Genomic DNA, 24171 nt, shown 5'->3' with positions numbered 1-24171 from the left:
ATATCAGAGGGTAATGCCAACTTTCTAAACCTGTCCGTATCTTTGTGCACCTCCTCCAAATAGAGTGACTTCCTGACAAGGGCCCTTCTCCCCAGATCGCTCAGTTTAGACGGCCGGCCAGCTCTAGGAAGAGTCCTGGTTTTCCCGAACTTCTTTCATTTACAGATGATGGAGGCCACTGTGCTCACTGGGACCTTTAAAGCAGCAGAAATCTTTCTGTATACCCTTCCCCAGATTTGTGCCTCAAGACAATCCTGTCTTGGAGGTCTACAGACAATTCCTTTGACTTCATGCTTGGTTTGTGCTCTGACATGCACTGTCAACTGTGGGACCTTCATGTCCACTCAGCTGAATTTACCACAAACATCTCAAGGATGATCAGTGGAAACAGGAAGCACTTGAGCTCAATTTTGAGCTTCATGGCAAAGACTGTGAATACTTACGTACAAGTGATTTCTTAGTTTTTTATATTTAATAAATTTGCAAAAATCTCAAGAAAACTTTTTTCACGTTGTATTTATGTGTTGTGTGTAGAATTTTGAGGGGAAAATTAATTGAATCCATTTTGGAATAAGGCTGTAACATAACAAAATGTGGAACAAGTGAAGCGCTGTGAATACTTTCTGGATGCACTGTATATTATGCAGCTTCAGGTCCAGAATCAACAGACTCATAAACACTGGCATGCAATAACTACGTTCCAAGTGAATGAGCTTATGATGTGTAATAACTACGTTTTAAGTGCAATACCTGTATATTATGTGCAATATCTGCACAGTTACACGTACGTTATTTATTAATATCCTCTTTACACCGACTGCACTGCTGTTTTTATCCTTGCTTGAGGTTGTTCTTTATTTGGGATTGTTTAATTTATAGAGACTGTTTAATTAAGATTCTGCCATTTTATTGACAAAATTAATTCTGGACTTAATAGTTCAGAGGTTAATTAATAATAATAAAAACACTACACAATAAACTGCAAACTTGTACTAAAACAGCCTACAATACAATTTTGGCAGTCATTTTATCTTTAATGTTACCTGAACACATGGCAAATGTCAACTCCGCTGTAACTTTATATCACAATAAAAAACATAATATATTGAATATTTGCAGGTGATACCAGTAATTTAACAGTTATGGCATCATTCTTCAACCCAGAAGAACAAATGGCGCCATCCACTGTTCACAGAGCATATCAATGTGCATCAAAAAATTGCTTGGAGTTATAATTTTATTTTCAGCTTCATGCATGAAAAACACAAAATTATTGGCTATGGCATCATTCGTTAAAAGGTAGCAGGAAAAGTCACCACACCTAAAATGTCCTCATTTATAATTACTGAATAGTGAAGTTAAAGATGAAGCCATAGTAATTAGTAAGGAAGCCATAATAATTTCAAAACTCTGGAAATCAAGATGAAAGTTACAGATCTGGAGCAGATTAAAATAGCAAACAATACCGCAAATGACACCATAGTCTCAAAAAAGAAATAGGACGACCTCAAAAAGGGGGAAAAGGTTGATTTCAGATGAGAATTCTTGTATCAACACATTTTAAGGCAAGCCAGAAAGAAAGTACATATTTCCCATTTGCATTTACACATTCCTGTAGCTTATATCTCACTGTAATGCTGTAATGTTTGCTATTAAATAAAAAGTATCCTCTATTTAAAGTCTTTACAGCAGTCACATTAACTTTAAATATCCCAGCTGATAAACACAAGACGTGACCACACCAATGACAAGAGATAAAAAGTCACGTATATTGCACAACACAATATTAAGAAACATACTTTTATGAACCAAAAGAAAAAGAGAAAGGCTGCTTGAAGAGGATACAGACTGTTCAGTGGTTTTATTTTCAAAAATGTCATGTATCTTTCACACCTTTCTAACTGTAAAAGTATTTGATAGTGGTATAGAATAGGAAAGGGTGTTAGCAACTGATGGTTTCCCACTCTACTCACACAAAATTCATATTGCTGTCTGTTGATAAAGATTAGGCTAAAGTGCATCACAACTAAAACTGCTGGTTCTAGTAATTTAAAGTGGCAGTCCCAACCATTTCCATCTTGGTTGATTGTACTGGTTCTAGCAGCGACTCATATAAATTCTGTGAGCAGCAAAACACAACCTATGGTCTCTCCTCCAGAAATTGGCTGGAAATCCAACACCATAAATGCATTAAAACAGAAAAGGGATAAGTTTTGACACTACAGGGATGCAGCTTTGGTTTTTGGTCCAGTCATTTTAAAAATGCCTGGATCAGTCCCGATAACGATTGGGAAATGTAGCTTTTCATGTAAAAGCTCACTGTCACTGCTCCTCTTAGTTACATTAAGGTATGTACACACCAAACCGACATCAAAGAACTACCAGCATCAAAGGGCAATGACTTTGCCTCACATTGCACACAATATATCAAAATGATCTACTGTCAAATGCCAAAAATGGCTGTTGATTGCCACTTTAATCACGGTGGAATGACATGACACCTAACACCTCACTACATATCATCTGTGTTTTCTTTTTGCAACAAGGTGAAACAACTGGTTTGACAATTGCTGACAAGTTAATTAAATTCCTTTGGAGGTTTTAGTATAAAATGTATATTCTAAATATATCTGAAATGTAAACGGAGGAAAGTGGCTGGGAATTTCAAAATACAGTTGCCACTGAGCCAAGATTTTCTCAGGTCAGTGAGTGCATGAGAACCTCAGTATCTGATGCCTGTGTCCTTTTGATTCTCTTGCTGGTAGACCTGCACATGCCCATGCAAGGAAGTAGTGTTCCCCCCACAGTCCACATACTGGTACATCTCTTGGGAGACCTGCTCTGTGTGGCCGAAGTACGAAGTGGTCACTGTCACCCTGGAAAGCAAAGCAATAAAAGTTAAATATCACCCAACAAGAAGGTGAGAAAGGCCAGGTGTAGAAAATCTGGCAAATAATATTCTAATGGAGTGGCTGTGGCTCAGTAGGTAGAATGGGTTCTGTTCTCAACCAGGTGTGAAGGAGAGCTAGTGTGAAGTCATATTACAGTGCTGACATGCTGTAATTTTCACTTTCATATACAGTAAAATGTAGAAACCAGGAGTCATTAAGGAGCGCAATCTGCTAACACCGAACACAAAATGTAAAGAAAGAATGAGATCAGCCGACAGTCGATAGTTAACCTGTGTTGGATTGCTGTCAGCAGCTTTTCAGACAATTCAGTCAGTGGAATCAGCTGTGGAAAGAGAGATCACTCTTCATTGGCTGTTCAGCTTAGAGGACAAGAGTGCCCAAACGCCTCCCAGCTAATAGCCACCTTTCCTAGCTTCCTAGCCTCCCAGCTATTAGCAGCTCTTCCTAGCTTTCTAGCCTCACAGCCAATATGGGCTCTTCCTAGCCTCCCAGCTAATAAGGGCTCTTCCTAGCCTCCCAGCTAATAGTAGCTCTTCCTAGCTTCCCAGCCACCCCGCTAAAAGTGGTTCTTCTTAGCTTAATAGTCTCTCAGGTAATAGTAGCTCTTCCTGTTTCCCTTTTTTGAATGATGAATATGGACTACTGCCACCAGCACTCCTTTTGTACAGGTGGAGAACATATAAGCCAACTCGATGCTGGCTGCAGTCTTTGCAATGTGAGCAACCTTTTAGTCTAGACAAATTCAACGTCACATTCTGCCTTTGTTGCCAGTTGTTCTTCGATATCAGTCTAGTAATTAGTCGTCATATTTACAGAAGGAAAACACTGTCTTCTCTTATTATATGCACCAACATAAAGTCTACAACAGAGATTCATAAATGGCATCAAAAGTAAAACCACTGAAATGCAAGAGTGGCTTTATGAAGCTTAGGAGAAAATTCAGTAAGGATGATCTGTTCCCTCATGTTCCGTTCCTTTCCGGTGATTGTAGACTGTTACTCTGTTTCCTCATCTCTTCCATTTTTCCACACTATCAAAATCAGTCCATTATCCATTAATAAAAAAAATCATTGTCACTGTGTCACTCCATCCACAGGTTGTCCGCAGTCACCTGCCAACTTTTTCTTCTCCATCAGCACCAGCATCTAGACTCTCGGAGGTCCAGTCTCTCTCTACTTGCATTGTTTGAAATTCATCCGCCCCTATTATCACGTTCATATTTATGTTTCCTTAACGTTCATTTTTCATCTACTTGATCTCTCCTTATTACAAAGTATTGGCAGCTTCAGTCTAATGATATTTGGCTAGAAACCAGTGGGTTTGGCCACAATGCATTTAGTGAACTAATGACAACTGAACCTTGGAGAACGCTTTGCTAAATTAACAATCCCCTCAGTTGTTAGCATTGATGCGTGACACAAACGTCCATGCTTATCTTGTTGGTCTGAGTCGCGCTCCACAGCAGAAGTCTGTGTTGTTTAGTGAGTGTGGGTCAAACTATAGGAGTGTGGAGGAAGGTGATGTTGAGAAAAGACATTTGCAGTCACATGTCTCATGTTGGATAAAAAGGATGAAAAGTAATATGAATGTATTCAAAATCAAGCTTTACTTACTGCATCATAAACACTATGTTGTGAACTTTAATGGTTGGTAAGGTGCAGTAGTCACTGAAAGAAAAATACTTGATTTAAGATTAAAAATGAAAATGATACACGTGTAAAAGGTGTAAAAAGATTTCTAGGACAATACGTACAACATATAACTCATCTCATCAGCAATAGTGGTAGGGACTGTGTAGTCAATCTGTAATGAAGGCAATAAAGACAATTTATTAACCTAATATCATTTAGTACCAAGATTTGTAATGTCATAAGACAACTGAATGAGGCTTTAATTGTACTTAAGACTATTGTTTGACGTTTGGATTTAAGATAAAAAGATGCACACTTTGTAAACATGAAACAGCCTACCACAGCAGCACAACCACTGTGTACAAGCATCTCAACAATAAGTATCTGTCAGCTTTCAGACCTCAAAACAGCAAGAAAGTAGTGTCAGTGTTTCAAACATTAAAATTAGTTTTGCCTGATTGTTGGTTGGTGGTCAGAGCCCTGGAGTAATATTTATGTCGAATGTGTTGTGTTTCTGACAACAACTCAAAGACTTTCCATAGCAGATGCTAATGGCTTGTTCGGCAGCGCTAGCCTGGCGTACTCATACTCAACTGAACCAATCATGGACTGTAAATGTCTATGCAACTGATACAGAAGAAAAAAACACCGCTCAGATGACTACGTTGCTGCTTCCCTTATGTCCATCACCACATAAAGCCCATCCGAATGATTTGGGAGGGCATTCCAGATCAATTTTCACCACATAAAAATTTTGTGGGCAGGGCATGTTTGGGCTGGCTTCCAGGCTATGGCAGTTACTTTCCAGTAATTTACAAGTTGTAAGCATTAACTATGAAGCTAAACATCATGGACTCCATTAACAACACACACTAAGTGAGTCTAAGCAACCTTTAGCAGATCAATAATAAAGCTGCATTTCCAATTACAGTCAATAAAAGTTAAATCATATTCAGTGTATGCTATGTATGCAATTATTGTCAGAATTTAAAAGATTTCCCAAATTAGGTCAAAACTAATTGTGAGGAGTAGTATCTTTATGGGAAAAGTTAGAAATGGTTTCTTCATTCATAGAGTCCCATGTCTGAAAAAAAACTTGAAGGGGAACTTCTGTTTTTTATAACCTGGACCTTATTTCTAGCATAAAATACCATCTTTTACACACCAATATCACTTTTGTTTCATTTGCACTCGTTCAGGAGCAGAGTTGCGCTAGACTTTTTCGTTGTCTGTCATTTTGACTGACAGAGTCATAAAAATCCAGTCATAATCTATTTTTACCCGTCACTTTAATTTTTTTAAATGACAATAATGCAATTCAGTAGCATTTCATTTTCATTAAAATTTCATTAACTTTAAGTACTTTTTAAGTATTGACAGTATTGACTTTAAATGGTAGGAAAAAAAAAAGTTTGGGCTGCCGACACGTCTTGTCCGTACTCGGACCGGGACTGCTAGCACTAACAGCTCTTAGATGGCACCGCAGGGTTGAAGTGCTTCGGTATGCAAACTTTTTTATTTTGCACAATTTGCACAAAAACTCATCAGTCCTAGCAACGCGCTTTCATCCGATTCCTTCATTTTGGTAACCGTTAGCCGAGCTCTGACGTGTGCATCAGTATAATCGGTGTACCAGGAAATCGTGCACTGATAAAAGTCTCAATTAATAACGTCACTCGCCACCAAGTGGTCAGGGCTGTGAATTGCAATCTGTCAAAATGACAGATGGCCTTCAGATTCTTCCGTCACAAAAAACGGTCAATGGCGGAAAATATTACGTTAACGTGACCCCTGTTCAGGAGGTAATTAGATCAGCGTATATCCATATAGCGGGAGTGTTCAGGGCACCGAGATACAGTATTTCCTACTGCTAGTTTTTTGCAACATGGCTGAATATTTTTCCGACTCCAAGGTTGTGGACAAACCATAGCAGTAACAAATTACAGGTAAACAAGCCGATCTTCGCAGGTGACAGAGATGACATCATCTAAATCAGAAGACATCATCCGGGGTCTGAAGGTCAATCTACAGACCCCAGATGATGATAACACGTAACTCCGGACTCAACAGGGAATAGCACTAGCGTATCATAATAAAATATTGGCGAAATGAACGTGTTTCGTGGCAGATGCGTTATTTAGACGCTGCGCCTTGGTGCCCTGAACACTCCTGCTATATGGATATACGCTGATCTAATGATCTCCTTAACGGGTGCAAATGAAACAAACGTGATATTGGTGAGTAAATGATGGTATTTTATGCTAGAAATAAGGTCCAGGTTGTAAAAAACAGTAGCTCCCCTTTAATGGTGCGAGTTATGTTCAATATTTACTGTGAAGTAAACCCAAATAACTAAATTACTACTCAGAAAACTACAGTAAAAAGTACCTGCCGTTCATCCAGTGGTATGATCACCGTGCTGTTATTAAACTTGGCCTTGCCTATCACCGTCTTGGAGAACTGCACTTGTGCAGTGATGTTGGTCACAGATATGGCGTAGTAGTTATTATTGGTGATTTTCAAGGTGTTCTGCCGAGAAGAACACATTTTAAAGTGACAGAAAGTGTTTGTAAGACAGCTAAAACAAAGGCAAATGGACTTGTCTGAATTTTTCTGTGTCTTCTTCAGTTCTAAATTACTGGTGGGTAGTATTGTTTTTTTTATCGGGAACATCTGTGGGTGCTGCCCACCCGAAACTCACATGACTAGAGTCTGTTCACAACCAGATATTCACCAGATTTTATTTGACCAATTAGTACAGTGACTCTTTAAAGAGCAGAAACTCCAGAGTCAAAGTGTGAATTTGGAGTAAACTGTTGTTTACATATATTGTCAGCAAACAATATAGTCGATATGACATTAATATTCAGTTAAAGTCATATTTGTGGCCAGCTGGCATATTTAAGTCCAATATTCCATTTTTTAGCTGTTTTAGTCTCAATGGTGCCGTAAAAGAAAACTAAATGCTCCACTGTGTTCATGGGCTAGTTGCTAACTTCATCTGTCAGCCATTGGAGCTTGCTTTTTAAGAGACTTTTCGCTAAAATTATGTTTCAGCTGCTGCCAAAAACAGTGCTAATAAGCTCAGTGAGACTGAACCAATACTGATAAAAACTGGAGGTGAAGACTAAAGCTGCAACGTCAGTCACATAACTACTCCTCTATATACATTCATTCATTCATTCATTCATCTTTTGTACCCGCTTATTCCTGTTGAGGGTCGTGGGGGTCTGCTGGAGCCTATCCCAGCTGTCACCGGGTGAGAGGCGGGGGTACACCCTGGACAGATCACCAGTCTATCGCAGGGCCAACACAGAGAGACAGACAACCATTCACACTCACACACACACACCTACGGCCAATTTAGAATCACCAATTAACCTAACAAGCATGTCTTTGGACAGTGGGAGGAAGCCGGAGTACCTAGAGAGAACCCACGCAGACACAGGGAGAACATGCAAACCCCACACAGAAATGGATTCGAACCCGGGACCTTCTCGCTGTGAGGCATCAGTGCTAACCACCTCGCCACTGTGCCGCCCCCTCTATATACACGTTTATATAAAAATATAACTTACAGGGCTCATTTTTAAATAGCAGAGGGTGTAGCTACATAGTCTTACTGTAATGTTAAGATAGACGATTCGCTTCTCCTGGTCGTAGGAGACGTAAGCAGACTTCACTCCCACGTAGGAGACATCAATGGAGCGAGGGAAGAGGAAGAAAACAGCCAGGCCAGACAGCAGCAGGCACAGAGCCACTGATATTGTGACATACAGCATTCTGGAGCAGATGGAAAAGCAAAATGAGACCTTAAAGCCTGTGTGCTCATTTCATTCCTCACACAGTTAAACTATAAAAAGAAGAGCGCAGACTCACGTCCTGCTTGGCCTGAGCCTTTGGTCGCTGTATGGAATAAGAGCCACGATCTGGTTCTCTTGACCTGTTGGACAATATTTTAAAAGGAAACAGCCTGTTGTGTTGAAACTGTTGGACTGAGTAAGGAACATGCTGGTGTTGTATACGCAAGTATGACTTCAAGTAGTAAAAATAACATTTATTCTTTGCTCAACAATACAAAAATTGCAGTTCATGTCTACATAACTAAAACACAAATTATGTTTACTTTCTTTAACTCTCTTATATCTCAAGTTTAAGAAAACCAAATGGCTTCTACTACTGTATCCATTTTCTTATTAGTATTTGTTAGCTATTAGCTATTTTTCCTGTGCAATACCTTAAGCTTGAAGCATGTTCCTTGTAGTTGTGTTACATTATGTTACAGTGTAGACCATATATAAATTGCGCCTCCACTTCTTTGCATTGGCCAAACTGACACGACACTTTCCTGGGGATACGTGTGGTGCCAATACTGTCCGAGAGTGGAGCTACGCAGAGCTGCGTTATCAATGACATGCCCACACTCACTCGCGTTTTCATTTGATTAATGCTACGCTGTGCTCTACCAGTTACAAAGAAATGTTGGATAATACACTGTACTCTGTTTTTTTTTCCTACTCTGATGGTCCTACTGGACCACTTCATGGAGCAGCAACTGGTAGTCATCATCCTGTTTTAGTTTGGCCCAGGTCACGTCCACTTACATGGAGTAGGTGGAGCTTATGACCTATACTGCAGCCAGTCACCATGGGGAGCTCTACTTGCCTTCACTTTTGAGGAGCTGTTTCGCTGTCCATCTTTATGTGTTACAGTATTATATTGATGAATAAGAATGAATCATTTCCATCTGCACACAAAAAGTCAGAACAGCTTTCATTTGAAAAATATATATTCAGTAATACACAGGATAAGATGTTATAATCCCTTGTGCCAAAATCCCAGGCAAAACACATTTAGAGGCCCTGTTCAGCTAAGAGACCCTACCAAACCTATGGTCATATAATATGACAATTAACCTATAATCTACATAAACTAAGTAAAAGCTGCTGGCTTATAAGCCCATTGAGCAGCATAGTTCAGACATTGTAAAACATTAACTAAACGCTGCTGGCTTGTATGGCCCGCTCAGCAGCTAACCATAGCTACCACGTAACATGAAGACAACAGCAGTATGCAGCATATCATTGGGGTTTTCAAGTGGGCACCTCCTTTCACCGATGTTTCGTTAAGTTAGGCCCACGACACCTCGAGAAGGCTTAACAGTGACTTCCAGCGTCCTGGAGTCACCCCCCTCCACACCGCCACTGCACAACCCTGTTTTCCTCACCATTCGATGTCTATCAACAACTAATATAGTAACTAATAACCACGAGCCAAACAAACAAATCTACCATGATTCGCCCCGTTGATGCGGGCTGAAACACGTAACAAACAAGTCTACCATGATTCGCCCCGTTAATGCGGGCTGAAACGCGTATCAAACAAACAAATCTGCCTTGATTCGCCCCGTTAATGCGGGCTGAAACGCGTAACAAACAAACAAATCTACCATGATTCGCCCCGTTGATGCAGGCTGAACCACGTAACAAACAAACAAATCTACTGTGATTCGTCCCGTTGCTGCGAGCCGAAACACGTAACAAATAAACAATTCGCGTAACAAACAAATCGACCGTGGCCTACATGCGGCCATCCTTACCTTAGCTAGTGCCCCAGCTAGCATGTTTCCTGCGTACCCATAACCAGTCGCTCGCTCTCTCTGCTGCCCGGGACATGTTGCTAACCGCAGTCCTCTGGCTCCTTCCCCGTATGCCCAGCTCACTCAGAAGAGCAATCACTGACTTTGCCACAAATCCACGGCAGCCCACTTCTACCGGGCGGACATAAGCCTTCCATCCATTCTGCTCTGCATCTGCTGCTAACTCTGCATACTTAGCTCTTTTCCGCTCATTAGCCTCCTCAACTCTATCTTCCCACGGGACAGTCAGCTCTACAAAATAGACTACTTTCTCTGGCTCAGACCACAACAGCAGATCTGGCCGTAGTCGAGCGCTAACTATCTCAGCTGGAATAACCAGTTGTCCATTTAAATCAGCTCTCATCTGCCAGGCTCCTCCTACTCTTAGCTGTCCCGTGTTATGCCTGATGCCTGCTGGTCGAGCCTTGTCTCCCTCCCGTACAAACTTAATACATCTATTCTCTCTGTTAACTGCCATGGAATTTACATTCACCCGTTTTTCCTCAATTGCAGCTGCTAAACATTTCAGTACCTGATTGTGACGCCAGGTATAACGTCCTTGGGAAAGACTAACCTTACAACCTGTCAGAATATGGCTAAGCGTGCACACACAAGTGCACAGTGGACAGGCAGCATCCTCACCTACCCACTGGTTTAGGTTCTGGGGAGTTGGCAGCACATCATAAGTAGCCCCTAACATAAATCTAATCCTGCTAGTCTCCATGGTCCAAAGCTCTCTCCACTTCAACTTCCTTTTCTCCACACTCTCCCAGTTCACCCACTGACCCTGCTTAGCCTGCGACACTGCCTTAGAGCATCTAACTGCTTCCTCTTCCTTCTGTACTTCTTCCACTACCACCTTTCTCCTTTCTACTGCTGATGCCTTGCTCCACAGAGGTTTCCCTGCACACAGCCCTAGGCCTCCACGCCCTTGCTGTACATGACCTATGATATCCCTATGTTTAAGAGCTGCCTGTGCTTGCTGCACTGCCTCTTTTGCCTTCCACTTCCTCCCTGTCTTAATAGTAGACGCTACACTCCTGACCACTGGATCCTTCGACTGAGTAAGAGTCATTTCCAGTCTAACTTTAGCGCACTTAAACTCCTCTGTTGGGCTGGTAACTGGGAGCTCCAGAATGCCTTTCCCATACAAGGCTGTGTCACTTAAGCAGCGTGGGACACCAAGCCACTTTCTGATAAATGAATTAATCACTCTTTCTAACTTTTCTACCTTTGAAAGGGCAACCTCATACACTGTCAGCGGCCACATTAGCCGAGGCAGTAAACCAAATTGCCAGCACCACAATTTTAACTTCCCTGGTAGCCCTGACCGGTCTATGCTTGAAATGCCTTGAATCATTTCCTGCCTCAACCCTTCAAACTGCGCCTTATCACTAAGACTTGCATCATACCATCTTCCCAAGCTCTTCACTGGCTTCTCCAGCACTGTGGGAACTACCTCATCATTTATAACAAACTTCTTATCTACTACCTTTCCTTTAACAATAGAAATACTTCTAGATTTAATAGGCTTCACTTTCATCCTAGCCCACTGCAGGTTGCTATTTAGCTTATCAAGCAATCTTCTGGTACAAGGAGCGGTTGACGTTGCTGTCATCATGTCGTCCATGTAGGCCCTGATTGGGGGGAGGCGAAGCCCTCCTTGCAGCCTTTCTCCACCTACCACCCACTTGGAAGCCCTAATAATGACCTCCATTGCCATTGTAAAGGCTAGTGGAGAGATTGTACACCCTGCCATAATGCCTACCTCCAGCTGCTGCCATGCTGTAGAGTACTCTGCTGTGGTAAAGCAGAGTTGAATGTCTAAAAAGTATGCTTTGACTAAGTTTTTTATACTACCTGGAACTCTAAAGAAGTCAAATGCTTCCCATAACAAACTATGTGGCACTGACCCAAAAGCATTAGCCATATGCTTTTGGGTCAGTGCCACATAGTTTGTTATGGGAAGCATTTGACTTCTTTAGAGTATATATATATATTTGTATCTGTCCTTGCTTTTCCGGATTAAAGCTGAATTTAAAAGGCCCAACTCCCAGCTAATTCAAAAATGGTAAAAGAGTAGGGGTGTGAGAAAAGCTGAAGCAGAAACTTAAGCAGATGATGCCTTGGCAAACAACTGGCAACCTGAGACGACACCCACCTGCCAAGCCCTTAATTATGTATAATTTTGAGCTTTAATAATGTAAAATGGGTTAGTTTTACATGTATTAAAATTAAAATATATATCTCCCTGTGTAGTTGTTATTGAATGATTCAAATAAAAACATTAGCCATAGAGACCACTATATTGCTTGTACCAGGCTGTAAATATGTTTAACATGGAGGTCTCTGGGGATTGACTCCCTTTTAGAGCCAGTCTCTCGTGGCCATTTGAGTAAATGCAAAAGTTTTCTAAACTTGCATGAACTTATAATGTACGCATTTATTGGTTGTTCAGTAATTATTTCTATACATACCTCGCGGGATTCTCCCAGTGCCCTGGCATGTGGGGCATGTGACACTGTCTTGTCCAGTAAACTCCACATAGGGGAACTGAGACACATCTCCATTCTTTCTGTCCTCCTCTGTCTGAGCGTATGTGTACTCGCCAGCAGCCGTCAGGGCGTCTTGACTCTCATCTTTGTGCTTGGCCAGATGTGATTTGGACTTGCCCATCCCTGCAGCTGTCTGTACACAAAAGATTCAGGAACTTGCCAGTTCATTGGGTACACTAGTGAAAACATTCAAATACAGTCCTGTCCTAAACCTTATCTTTGTAAAGGTTCTGGTATTCATTTACGTTAAAATAACAGAGAGAGCTATTGATTCAGCTGTGTTTTCATGAAGGCTGTGGTGGTTTCTAGTGCTATTGAATTGTATTACATAGTACCGACACAGGTTCCTGTTACTTTGACACTGTAGTCAGTGGGCTAGGTCAAAAAACAGAAACAATTCAATCCAGTTTAACATCACCACAAACTACATCCTCCAAAATGGTCATCCAGTTAAATTACCACCTTTCTGATGCTGTTTCAACATCAGCTGAACATTAGAGCTGACATGAAGTTAAGATTTATTGCAGGACTGTTGCACTAGAGCACCTGATGTTTTGGCAAGTGAGTGATTATTTATACATTAAAAAGGATGCAGAAACAGTGTGCCAATGTGACTGCTGCTTGTAGCAATAAATGTACAGAGAATATTACTTCACTTAGCATGTGTTGGCCACATGGCTAAATAATGTTCTGGTTCACTCACACCGCTTTCATAGGCCACAAAATATCTTCAACCTGGTAGATTTCTGATCAAAGATTCCAACGTAAAATCAACAAAGATTACATGAACTGAATTAGAACAGCGATAAATGCAGATTTAGAACAAGACTGTTTTATTAGAATGGATTCGTTTTTACTAGTGTACATAATATTTTGCGTCGATACTAAGGCCCACATTGCTGGCATGTTAATAAACCAACAATAATGATCCAGGATTGATCTTTTCTCCTGCAGCACCTGAGCATTTACACTTTTGACTTGTTTTTATTTGAATTAAATTATCGAAAAAGCTCTGGATGTAAAGTAGGTCCTCTTCTGAAAAAAATGTATAGGTATACTAATGTAAACATGTCTGTTGTGTATTAGGCCACAGAGGGGCTATTAAAGGCCACGTTGTGTCATCTCAGGTACAGAGGTTTCTCAATGCGGGCCATGTGTAGATCTGAGCAGAGATGCCAGAAGAACTGACGCCATGCAGCTGAGTTGCTAACCAGGAACACAACGTACTGGCCGGAGGAAGCCTCCAGTAATCTAATAAGACATCATATTCTAACAAACCGAAGCGATATTTGTGTTTTATTCAAACACAGGTATAAAAAAACTACGTTAATCCGTATCGATACCTTATTCTGGCATTAATTACGCACGAATCGGGTTTTCTCTGCGTGACAGTGCGCATTAAAATGCCTTATTATCGGCGCCGCTAAAAATACAACACAAATACACGGCTATAATGTTCCCAAACGCCTTACCTGTTTTATATTTCACTCTAAACTGGTTGCCATCCGCTGTATCGTCGCTGTTTGTTGTGGTTCACACGGCAGAGAGGAATAAAGACAGGAACGCCCCCTGCTTTCCTCATTGGACAACGATGGAGAAGCGTTGGTCTCCTTTACTGCACTGCCTGCATGAAAGAAAAAACAAACAACATCCCCCCCCAAAAAAAAACCTAATGTGAGAACATATCACACATTAATGCAGAACGCTTCGTTCCTCGTAAAAATCCTGCATTAGCTTCAGGTAATCAAGGATTACCTAAAGGGTGCCATCAAGGAGTGTCATTGTTATGGAGTTGGGGTGCCTGGTCTTGTCTAGTTGGATGGTACGTCTAAGCAACATCCACACCATGTCCAAAAGTTTCCCAGCAGAACATTGAATTGTCACTGGTTGTTCAATGTCAGTGGTTTTAATGTTGCGGCTGATCAGTGTACTTGGCCAGTAAAGCTGATTTCATTCACAGCACATTGTATTGGATTGTTTGCTCTCTCGACCAGATGATGGCACTGTGCTGCCATGTGTGAGTTTACTACTCGGCAGCAGGGAGGCTGGGGAATCCTCTTGTCAACAACACAGTCATTTAGGCCAGAGAGCAAATGTCAGATTACATAGATAACAGATTTACTTTAATCTGTTCAACCTCTTTATGACTTCATTTGGAGTAATGCATAAGCTGGACAAGTCGAGGGAAAACTATTAAATTATAATATCGTAATATTTTTGCATCAATTGTTCTGAAAACTGTCCGTGGTCAAACCCATCATTTTAAAACAGTACAGATTTGTATTCTTTCCTGCAGCAACCATCTGCTACAAATGTGCTGAAAACAAGCAGTGAATGCTATTTGACACAGGCTGGCTTTAAGGACAACCTACTTGGCACCATCAACAGGTTTGCCATAAAGCCAGCGCTAATGATAGAAGCCTCAGCAGTGACCCTGAATATACCCCAGCAGTGGTGGGCTGTCAGGGCCAACAAAGCCTTCTCTGCTGGCCTTAACTGTATCAAAATCATTGACTTACATTTTAATATTTTCCTATTCATTCATTCATTCATTCATCTTCTGTACCCCCTTATTCCTGTTAAGGGTCACGGGTGTCTGCTGGAGCCTATCCCAGCTGTCTATTTTCCCATTAATCTTATTAAATTTATTCCCAATAGCGTATTCTTTTCATTTTATGGCTTGTCTGTCTCTCAGCTGCGGTGCTTCTGGCACTGTAACTTTGCATTAGAACTTTTATCCACTAATATTTCAGCCATCATGTGTTGCCAGAGTCAAAGACATCTGCCCGGGCATTCACAATTAAAACTGCAGGCAGCTGAAGCTTGAAATACATAACGTAATGAAGCTGTTCCTTTAACAAATTACATTTCAAGTTCGTATTCCTAGGCCTTCTCTGTGGCCTACGGTAGTGCCAGTGTTTTCGCGTCCTCTGATTATAGGGTCAGAGAGCCTTTCCGTTTAAGTCAAGCTAGCGGTTCATATTCATCTGTTGCAAGCTGCACCAGCAAATCGGCCCAGTTAATGTTTTGATAGGTATTTTTTGAACTCACAATGGTAGAAAGAGGAGAGGCTATGAACTTGGTTGCAGATCTTCTTAGAAAGCCATTTTCACAGTGGACTTCGAAGTTATTGGGCTGCCTAATCCCGGAGCTAACTAGCCTGACCCAGCTGGGGAAAGGGTGTGTCCGCCCCTTTCATAATAGCAACCAGCGTTACACTTGGCTAACAGGCTCTGAGGAGAACTCTAAATTGTTTCTTAAGTTCTGGTGAGTAAAATGAATTATATTTACATCTTTTATGTATATTTTTGTAATTTTATTGGGTCGACATTGATGTTTCTGTTGGATCTGCTGGATTTGACTGCAGTGAGTGAGAAGAGACTTTTTTGAATTGTTTTAAGTGAGTTTCTTGCTTTATTAATAGCATTCATCTCGCTATATGAGATACCCGTCTACGATGCAACGTCCTGTTTTATTGTGTATTGTGGTAACTTATGGGAGGCTTCTTAATGAACATGGGGGAAGTTTATTTTGTTACTGACAAAACAGTGAACAACTCAGACACACTCTCACTGAACACGGCACTTTTGGAAAAAAGATTCGGGATCCAGCTCATTGAACCGGCCACCAAAGAAAACTCAAGAATCATGAACTAGATGTCTATTGAACCGGCTCAGTTGAGTCCTACCACATTTGATATATAATCAATAAACTAGGGATGCACCGAAATTAAAATTCTTGGCCAAAACCGAAACACCGAACTAAATTATTATGATGATTATTAGTACCATTGCATTTATGGCTATGACTGTGTACTAACCTCACTAAAATCAAGGCATTGCAATTTCTTTGCACCTAGTGGACTGGCAGACAAAGATATAAGTCTCTCAATTTCCACCGTTACTCCATGTATCCATATGATACATGGACACATCCTAAGAATCCTCTCCAGTCACTGCTGCTCTCAGTACCAATACAGTAGTGTAGCACACAGAGCAAGCAGACTAATCTGTGGCGGTTCTGGGGGGGGGGGCAACAGGGGCCACTGCCCCCGTTACACTGAGTCTGGACCCCCCTGTGGCCCCCCCTCCGAACGAAGATTCATTCATTCATTCATTCATCTTCTGTAACCGCTTGTTCCTGTTAAGGGTCACGGGGTCTGCTGGAGCCTATGCCAGCAGTCATTGGGCGAGAGGCGGGGTACACCCTAAACAGGCTGCCAGTCTATTGCAGGGCCCGAACGAAGATTATGTACTAATTATTAAAATTGTGATATTGCACCAACGCAAAAAGCGGAACTAATGCGTGTGGCTCAACATTCTAGTCTGATCCTTTTGTGCGTTACACCACTGAAAACGGCAACCCGATTGCCTTCACCCTTTCTGGCGTGGTGAATTTTTTTAGCCCTTATTTGTGTGTGTGTGAAATGATTTTTTAACTATTTGACTCAAACCTCATTTGAATTAAATTAATATTTTGGAGTGATATGAACTCATGGAAAACAAATTATTATTTAAAAAACAATTTATTTTTAAGATAAGACATGTTTATTGATCCCACGTATGGGAAATTAACTTGTCACAGTAGCACGGAATCAAAAATATATACAAAACAGTGACGATTTTGACTTTGACATGGGAAAATTACCAGGGGAATAAAAAAACACAAGTACTGATTTGAAAAAAATATACAAAAAAATAACGCTTCGAAAATATATAGAGAAATATAAAGACATTCTGTATATACACTGTGGTGGTGGAATAAAAAATTTACAAATAAATAGATTGCTAAAACTTTAAGAAAAACTATAAGTTGGTGAGGTAGCAGTTTGTGGAAAAAGGCAGTGCAAAAAGGCAGATTTATTTGTGCAAGATGACAGTTATTATTGACTCAGCCTGATGGCAGTTGAATGAATGACCTGCAGTAGCGTTTCTTCTTGCAGCATGGATGCAGCAGTCTGCTGCTGAAGGAGCTGCTTAGGTCTGAAACAGTCTGATGCAGTGGGTGAGAGGGGTTGTCGTGGAGTGATAAGTTTGTACACTTTTATTTAAGAAAAATATCCAGAAAGAAGTGCAATGAAGGGAGGAATTTAGTTTTATAATTGTATTGTTTCTGAACACTTATTTTTCATTTTATCAAGTGATAATTTTGTGTTTTTTTGAACAAAAACTTTTATTGTGATAATAAAGTATTTTCTATTTACCCAAATTCTGTACTGGATTTAAACTGATTAATAATCCAAAAGGCAAATCACAAAAACACAAAAAGGTCATGAAAATTCATTCAGATTTAAATTGATGATGCATCCACCTAATAAAATCTAGAAGGCTTTAAAAACTGGACAAAATATCCTATTTGTGTGATCTTAAACATCACACTCACAAGTCCAATGTTGTAGGGAGAACTTAAATGTAACTTAAATGAAAATAAATGTAAAATGTAAATGTAAAAATCTGCATGTTGTGCAAAATATAAGAGTGAATAGAGCTCAAATGTTTTGATCTTTAAATGGTGTTGCTGTCAGTTCTTACAGCCATAGCAGTTTGATAAAAGCCTCTTTATTCTGTCTGTGAGCCCTTATTGGTGTTAGCGTGGCAAGTTGGATGTGAGTGTCTGCAGTGACTCTAATCTCCTTCATTACCTTTTAATTTACCAAATTGCAGCCTGGTCGGTGAAGAGGAGAGGACGAAAACAGGACATAACGCTGATGCAGAACTGGACGGGTAATTGTCAGTCATGTTTGGGGTTATATGCGGTACACTGGTAAAGGAAACCCCATGTGGTCTTGCTATTCAATACACAGGATTAGATGTTACAATCCCTTGTGCCAAAATCCAAGGCAAAACACACTTAGAGGCCCTGTCCAGCTGAGAAACCCTAACAAACCTACAGTCATGTGATATGAAGCTTAACCTACAATCTAAATAAACTAAGTAAATGCTGCTGGCTTGTATGGCCTGCTCAGCAGCTGACGCTAACTCAAACCATGTGAAATATAAGCTAACCAAATACTGCTCGCTAGCTTAACCTACAATCTAAATAAACTAAGTAAATGCTGCTGGCTTGTAGGCCCACAGAGCAGCAGAGGATAATTCAAACCTTGTGAAATACAGTATGAGCTAACCTAATATAACGCTGCTGGCTTGTATGGCCCGCTCAGCAGCTAACCATAGCTACCAAGCAAAATAAAGACTTCAGGAACCTGGCCTGAAACAACAGCAGTATGCAGCATGTCATTGGGGTTTTCAAGTGGGCACCTCCCTTCACCGATGTTTCATTAAGTTAGGCCCACGACACCTCGAGAAGGCTTAACAGTGAATTCCAGCGTCCTGGAGTCACCCCCCTCCACGCTGCCACCGCAAAACCCTGTTTTCCTCATCATTTCTCACCATTAATATTAGACAACAGACAACAGCGGACTGAACCATGACTGAACCAAACAAACAAATCTACCATGGTTCACCCCAGAGCCATAGAGAGAGAGAGTTGCGACACTCCCATAGACCTCCGTTGTAAAAAATGGCGGCACTTTTAACCGCCTACTTCCGGGATTTGAAAATCGGATTAGTTCCTAACACTGTCATTTGGGCGTTGGACCTCATTCACTTACATTGCTGCGCATCGAGTTGTTCCAGAGGTAAGTTGCTGAAATATCGACCTCTTTTGAATTGTCAACTGTCTATATTGTATCAGAGGCCCTTTGCGATGCTTATACTGGTCTTCATTTGTATATGCACAGCGTAATTATTTATATTTTATCTTGGTTGTTTCAACCAATTTTCTAGCATTGCCTGCTAGCTAATTAGCCAGCGCGACTTCCCCTGCTGTGAAGGTAGTTCGGTAATGAATCGCTACCACCTTTATAGCAACTTTTATTTAATTGAATTTTGGGATATACTAACTTTTCATTATGTGACGTGTTGGCTGTACTTAATTTGTTGTACTGCTCCGTGTTCATTTGAGCGAGGGTTATAATTAGGAATGGTGGGAATTTCAATTAGGCCTCTCGAGATTGACTGGTGAAGGCTGCGCGTCGAGTTCCAGAGGTAAGTTGCTGAAATATCGACCTCTTTTGAATTGTCAACTCTATATTGTATCAGAGACCCTTTGCGATGCTTATACCAATCTTCATTTTGTACATGCACAGCGTAATTATTTATATTTTATGTTGGTTGTTTCAACCAATTTTCAAGCACTGCCTGCTAGCTAGTTAGCTAGCGCGACTTCGCCAGCTGTGAAGGTCATGGTGAAGGTAATTAGTTAGGTAATGAATCGCTACCACCTTTATAGCAACTTTTATTTAACTGAATTTTGGGATATACTAACTTTTCATTATGTGACGTGTTGGCTGTACTTAATTTGTTGTACTGTTCCTGTTCCATGTTCACTTGGCTAGTGTACAATTTGCCCAGCGCTACTTGCTGATGCTTGATGAGATGCTGATAGATTGCTATCCCATGCCATGAGCTCGTGATCAGGGTATGTCAAGGCATTGTTGTGACTCGTGATTTGAGTGAGGGTTATTAGGAATGACGGGAATTTTAGGACTGGCGAGTTTGAGTGGTGAACGCTGAGGTTCCCCATCACAGATACTCATTTACTGTGAGGAAACTTTGTATTGTAATATCCACACTATGCAAAACTGACATTAACAAAAATGCAATAATGTAATAACAGCTGAAAAAGTATGTGTGTGTTTTATTTTATATTTACCGTTCAATAATGCAATCACTGCTGTCTGTCCCATAGAAGAACATGACAGCCAGCGTATGTTTAGGAACTAATTGGGTGTCGCAACTCTCTCTCTCTATGGCTCTGGTTCACCCCGACAATGCGGACTGAACCACGAACCAATCGACCACATCTATAATAATTTGTAAACATGTATAATAATTTGTAAACACACTAGTCACAGTCACGCAGCCACCCTTACCTTTAGCTAGCTCCCCAGCTAGCATGCTTCCTACGTGTCCAGAGTCACTCACTCGCTCTCTCTGCTGCCCGACACATGTTAGATACTACAGTCCTCTGGCTTTTTCCACGTATGCCCAGCTCGCTAAGAAGGGCAATCGCCGATTTTGCTACAAATCCACGGCAGCCGACTTCTACCGGGCGGAGAAAAACCCTCCAGCCGTTCTGCTTTGCATCTGCTGCTAACTCTGCATACTTAGCTCTCTTCCGTTCGTTAGCCTCCTCAACTCTATCTTCCCACAGGACAGTCAGCTCTATAAAATAGACTACTTCCTCTGGCTCAGACCACAACAGCAGATCTGGCCTTAGGCGGGTGGAATAACCAGCTGTCCGTTTAAATCCACCCTCATCTCCCAGGCTCCTCCTACTCTTAGCTGTCCCGTGTTATGCCTGATGCCTGCTAGTCTAGCCTTTTCTCCCTCCCGCACAAACTTAATATGTTTATTCCCTCTGTTAACAGCCATGGAATTTACATTCACCCGTTTTTCCTTAATTGCAGCTGCTAAACATTTCAGTATCTGGCTGTGACGCCAGGTGTAACGTCCTTGGGAAAGACTAACCTTACAACCTGTCAGAATATGGCTAAGCATCCCCACTTACTCTGCTATAAGTGGGGACGTATTTCTAAAGATTCTTAGCGCAAAGAGTTGCTCCTCCTCTTAGATCCTGGTAAAGATAAAAGGTATTCCTAAAGACTCTTAGCTCTTAAGAGTGCTGACATCTGTTAAGAGCAGGGAGGAGGACTTTTAAGAGGCTTAGGAGTTTCTTAAGCAGAGGAGAAAATGGCAGAAAGGAGGCATTTATCTGTTGTGCTATATTTTTCCATGCCTGCCTTTTGGCTTGTAGTGTGACACTGGGGCCAAATCTCTCAAAACACGTTTATTCTCATTGACCAGTTGAGCCAGAAGCAAACAATGTTCCTCTGTCCAGTTGGGTTTCCTACTTCTTTTCTTCTCTATTGCTGTTCAGTTTGTGGAAGACTTGAATACCAACCAACACTGCTTCTTATCGGCCAGTTAGCAATCACAGAAATTGATGAAAGCTGAGCCACTTTACTCTCCTTAACCCCTTAATGGCTACTGTCGCGAATTCGCGACGCACTGTTCACTCAGATTGCAGCCGAAATAACGCATGTAATACTCCAATGTTGGTTTGTGCACATTCAAAAAATCCCTAGGAACCTTTTGCAAGCACAAGTTTCTCGTAGGACCGGTTGGAGTGGTTCAATTCAATTCAATTCAATTCAATTTTATTTATATAGCGTCAATAACAATACAAATCGTCTCAAGACGCTTTACAAAAACCCGGCCTGAAACCCCCAGAGCAAGCCTGAAGGCAACGGTAAGCAAAAACACAAATAATTAATTTCTTTATATAATTGAAAAATCAATTCAGGCGTTAAGGGGTTAATACCAAATGGATGAAGTGTAAAAATGACCAGCATCGTAAATGAATGTAAGCAAATAAATACAACTATCAGCATGTGAATACTTGGCAAGTGGGCATGCGTTTTCACACATTTTGTAGGATCATTTTAAAGTATAGCTTATTATTTATTTATTTTTGTATAAAATATTATTTATAATTACACATAGAGATTAGATTCTGTTATTAAGTCTATTGATTTGACACTCCATTCTAGGCCCATTAACACCAAAAATATATTTTTTATGTAGCTTTTTGAATCAACCAATCACACCTTTTGAAATGATGACTCATACCTAGCAATGGGGTCAACCACACCTCCTCACTAAGATAAGAGTTTCTGTCCATTGCTTGCTCAGAGTTCTCAGAGAATGTTCTGGAATCACTCCTAACCTAAGACTCCTTGCTAGGAATTTTTAATAGTAAGTTAGGATCTCTGAGAGGATTCTCAGAATCTTTAGGACTGCGGGGCCTGATTTCTTGGAAAATTTACCAAGGCTTTTGTAGCGCTTTGTTTTTTGTAATTGATAAAGAAAAACAACCAAAATACTTACAGGACAAGGACAAAACAGTGCAGAACATTGAACAACATAAACTCTGCTAGTTGTGCGTGTTGTGTTGTGTGGGTGAGTGGAAAAGAAAACAAAATAAAAAATAAAAAATTGCAATACCAGTAAACAAAGAGGGGAGAGGATGACAAGAAATTGTTGCTACCTATTACATTATATTTTGCTTAATTACAATAACATAAATAATGTTTTCGATGATAAGAATTATAAACGGTTTAGTATAGTAGTGTAAGAGTGTTTTTTTTTAAAGAAATAAAACATAACTGACAGAACCTTTATCTATTGAGACAGTTTTTGTTTGAGGAGGGAAGAGAATATGAAAAAATAAATAAATAACAGTTAAAAAACAAAACAAAAAAAAAAACAACGTAACAAAAATAACAAGAAATGGCTCAGTCATTCATATGTAGGTTGCTGATGGGGTTTTTGGGAACAACCGGGGCACTAGAGACACCCAAGCACGTATTTTTGAGTTGTAACCAGTATGTATGAAACGAGTCGATGTGATTGTTTTTTAATGCCATTTGTTTTTCTGTTGAGATGTGGTTGGATAATAGGAGGAGCCACTAAGATATTGTGATTTTTGTTCTGTTTTTCCAGTTTAGGAGGATGGTCTTTTTAGCGACTGTTAGAGTGATCAATATTGGTTGTTCATATTTCAGTGGTGGTTCAAGTACAGAAAGGTCTCCTAGCAGACATATAGATGAGGAGGCTGGAATACGGCGACCTATAGCTAGTGAAAGTGTATTGATAACGTTTGTCCAAAGTTTCTGAATTGGTGGGCTGAGCCAGATGGCGTGAAAGTAATCGTCTATAGTGTTTGTTGTACAGTGTAAACAGATGTTATTTTCTACCATTCCCATTTTGTATATGTTTTGGGTGAAGTGTACTCTGTGCAAAATTTTGTATTGAATAAGTTGTAGTTTGGAGTTCTGTGACATTGAGAAGGTGTTATTGTAAATGTGTATCCAGGTTGTAATATCGTTGGTGGTTTCGAGGTCCTTTGCCCAGTCTTTTATGGTTACTTACTTACTTACTCCTCTTCGCCCCCAATGGGACATAAGGCTTCAACGAGCTCTCTCCACTGGATTCGGTCCTTGGCTGCATGTTGGGCCTCTCCCCATGACAGATTCATCTGATTCAGCTCTTGCGTCACAGTTCTGCGCCAGGTGGTTTCGGGTCTCCCAGGTTTTCTCTTCCCTGGTGGTGTCCATTTTAGGGCAATCTTTGGGATACGGTTTTGCTCCATCCTCAGCACGTGACCTAGCCATCTCAGATGTTTGCATGTAATCTCCTTGGTGATGGTCTGGCTCCTTGTTTTTTTGTACAGCTCATTGTTGGAGATTTTGTTTGGCCAAAAGATCCGGCATATTCGCCTGAGGCATGAGTTGTGGAACACTTCCAGTCTCCTAGTGTCTGCTTTGATCACTCGCCAGCTCTCTGAACCATACAGCAGGACAGACTTGACAT

At 40.8% G+C, this 24171-nt stretch overlaps 1 protein-coding gene across 1 annotated transcript; it reads right to left on the bottom strand.

Moving 5' to 3' along the window:
* Positions 1–1101: 1101 nt before the first annotated feature.
* On the bottom strand, positions 1102–14734 carry tmem106ba (transmembrane protein 106Ba). Its single transcript, XM_084557418.1, has 8 exons — positions 14209–14734; positions 12659–12869; positions 8423–8486; positions 8167–8326; positions 6932–7072; positions 4666–4715; positions 4526–4579; positions 1102–2876 (listed from the first exon to the last, which is right to left on the bottom strand). Exons 2-8 carry the CDS (start codon positions 12855–12857, stop codon positions 2723–2725), a joined length of 822 nt encoding a protein of 273 aa, XP_084413544.1. The 5' UTR covers positions 12858–12869; positions 14209–14734; the 3' UTR covers positions 1102–2722.
* Positions 14735–24171: the final 9437 nt, after the last annotated feature.

Source organism: Chelon labrosus, assembly GCF_963514085.1.
Source record: "Chelon labrosus genome assembly, chromosome: 12".
NCBI lineage: Eukaryota > Metazoa > Chordata > Actinopteri > Mugiliformes > Mugilidae > Chelon > Chelon labrosus.
This window is presented reverse-complemented; position numbering and strand designations above follow the sequence as displayed.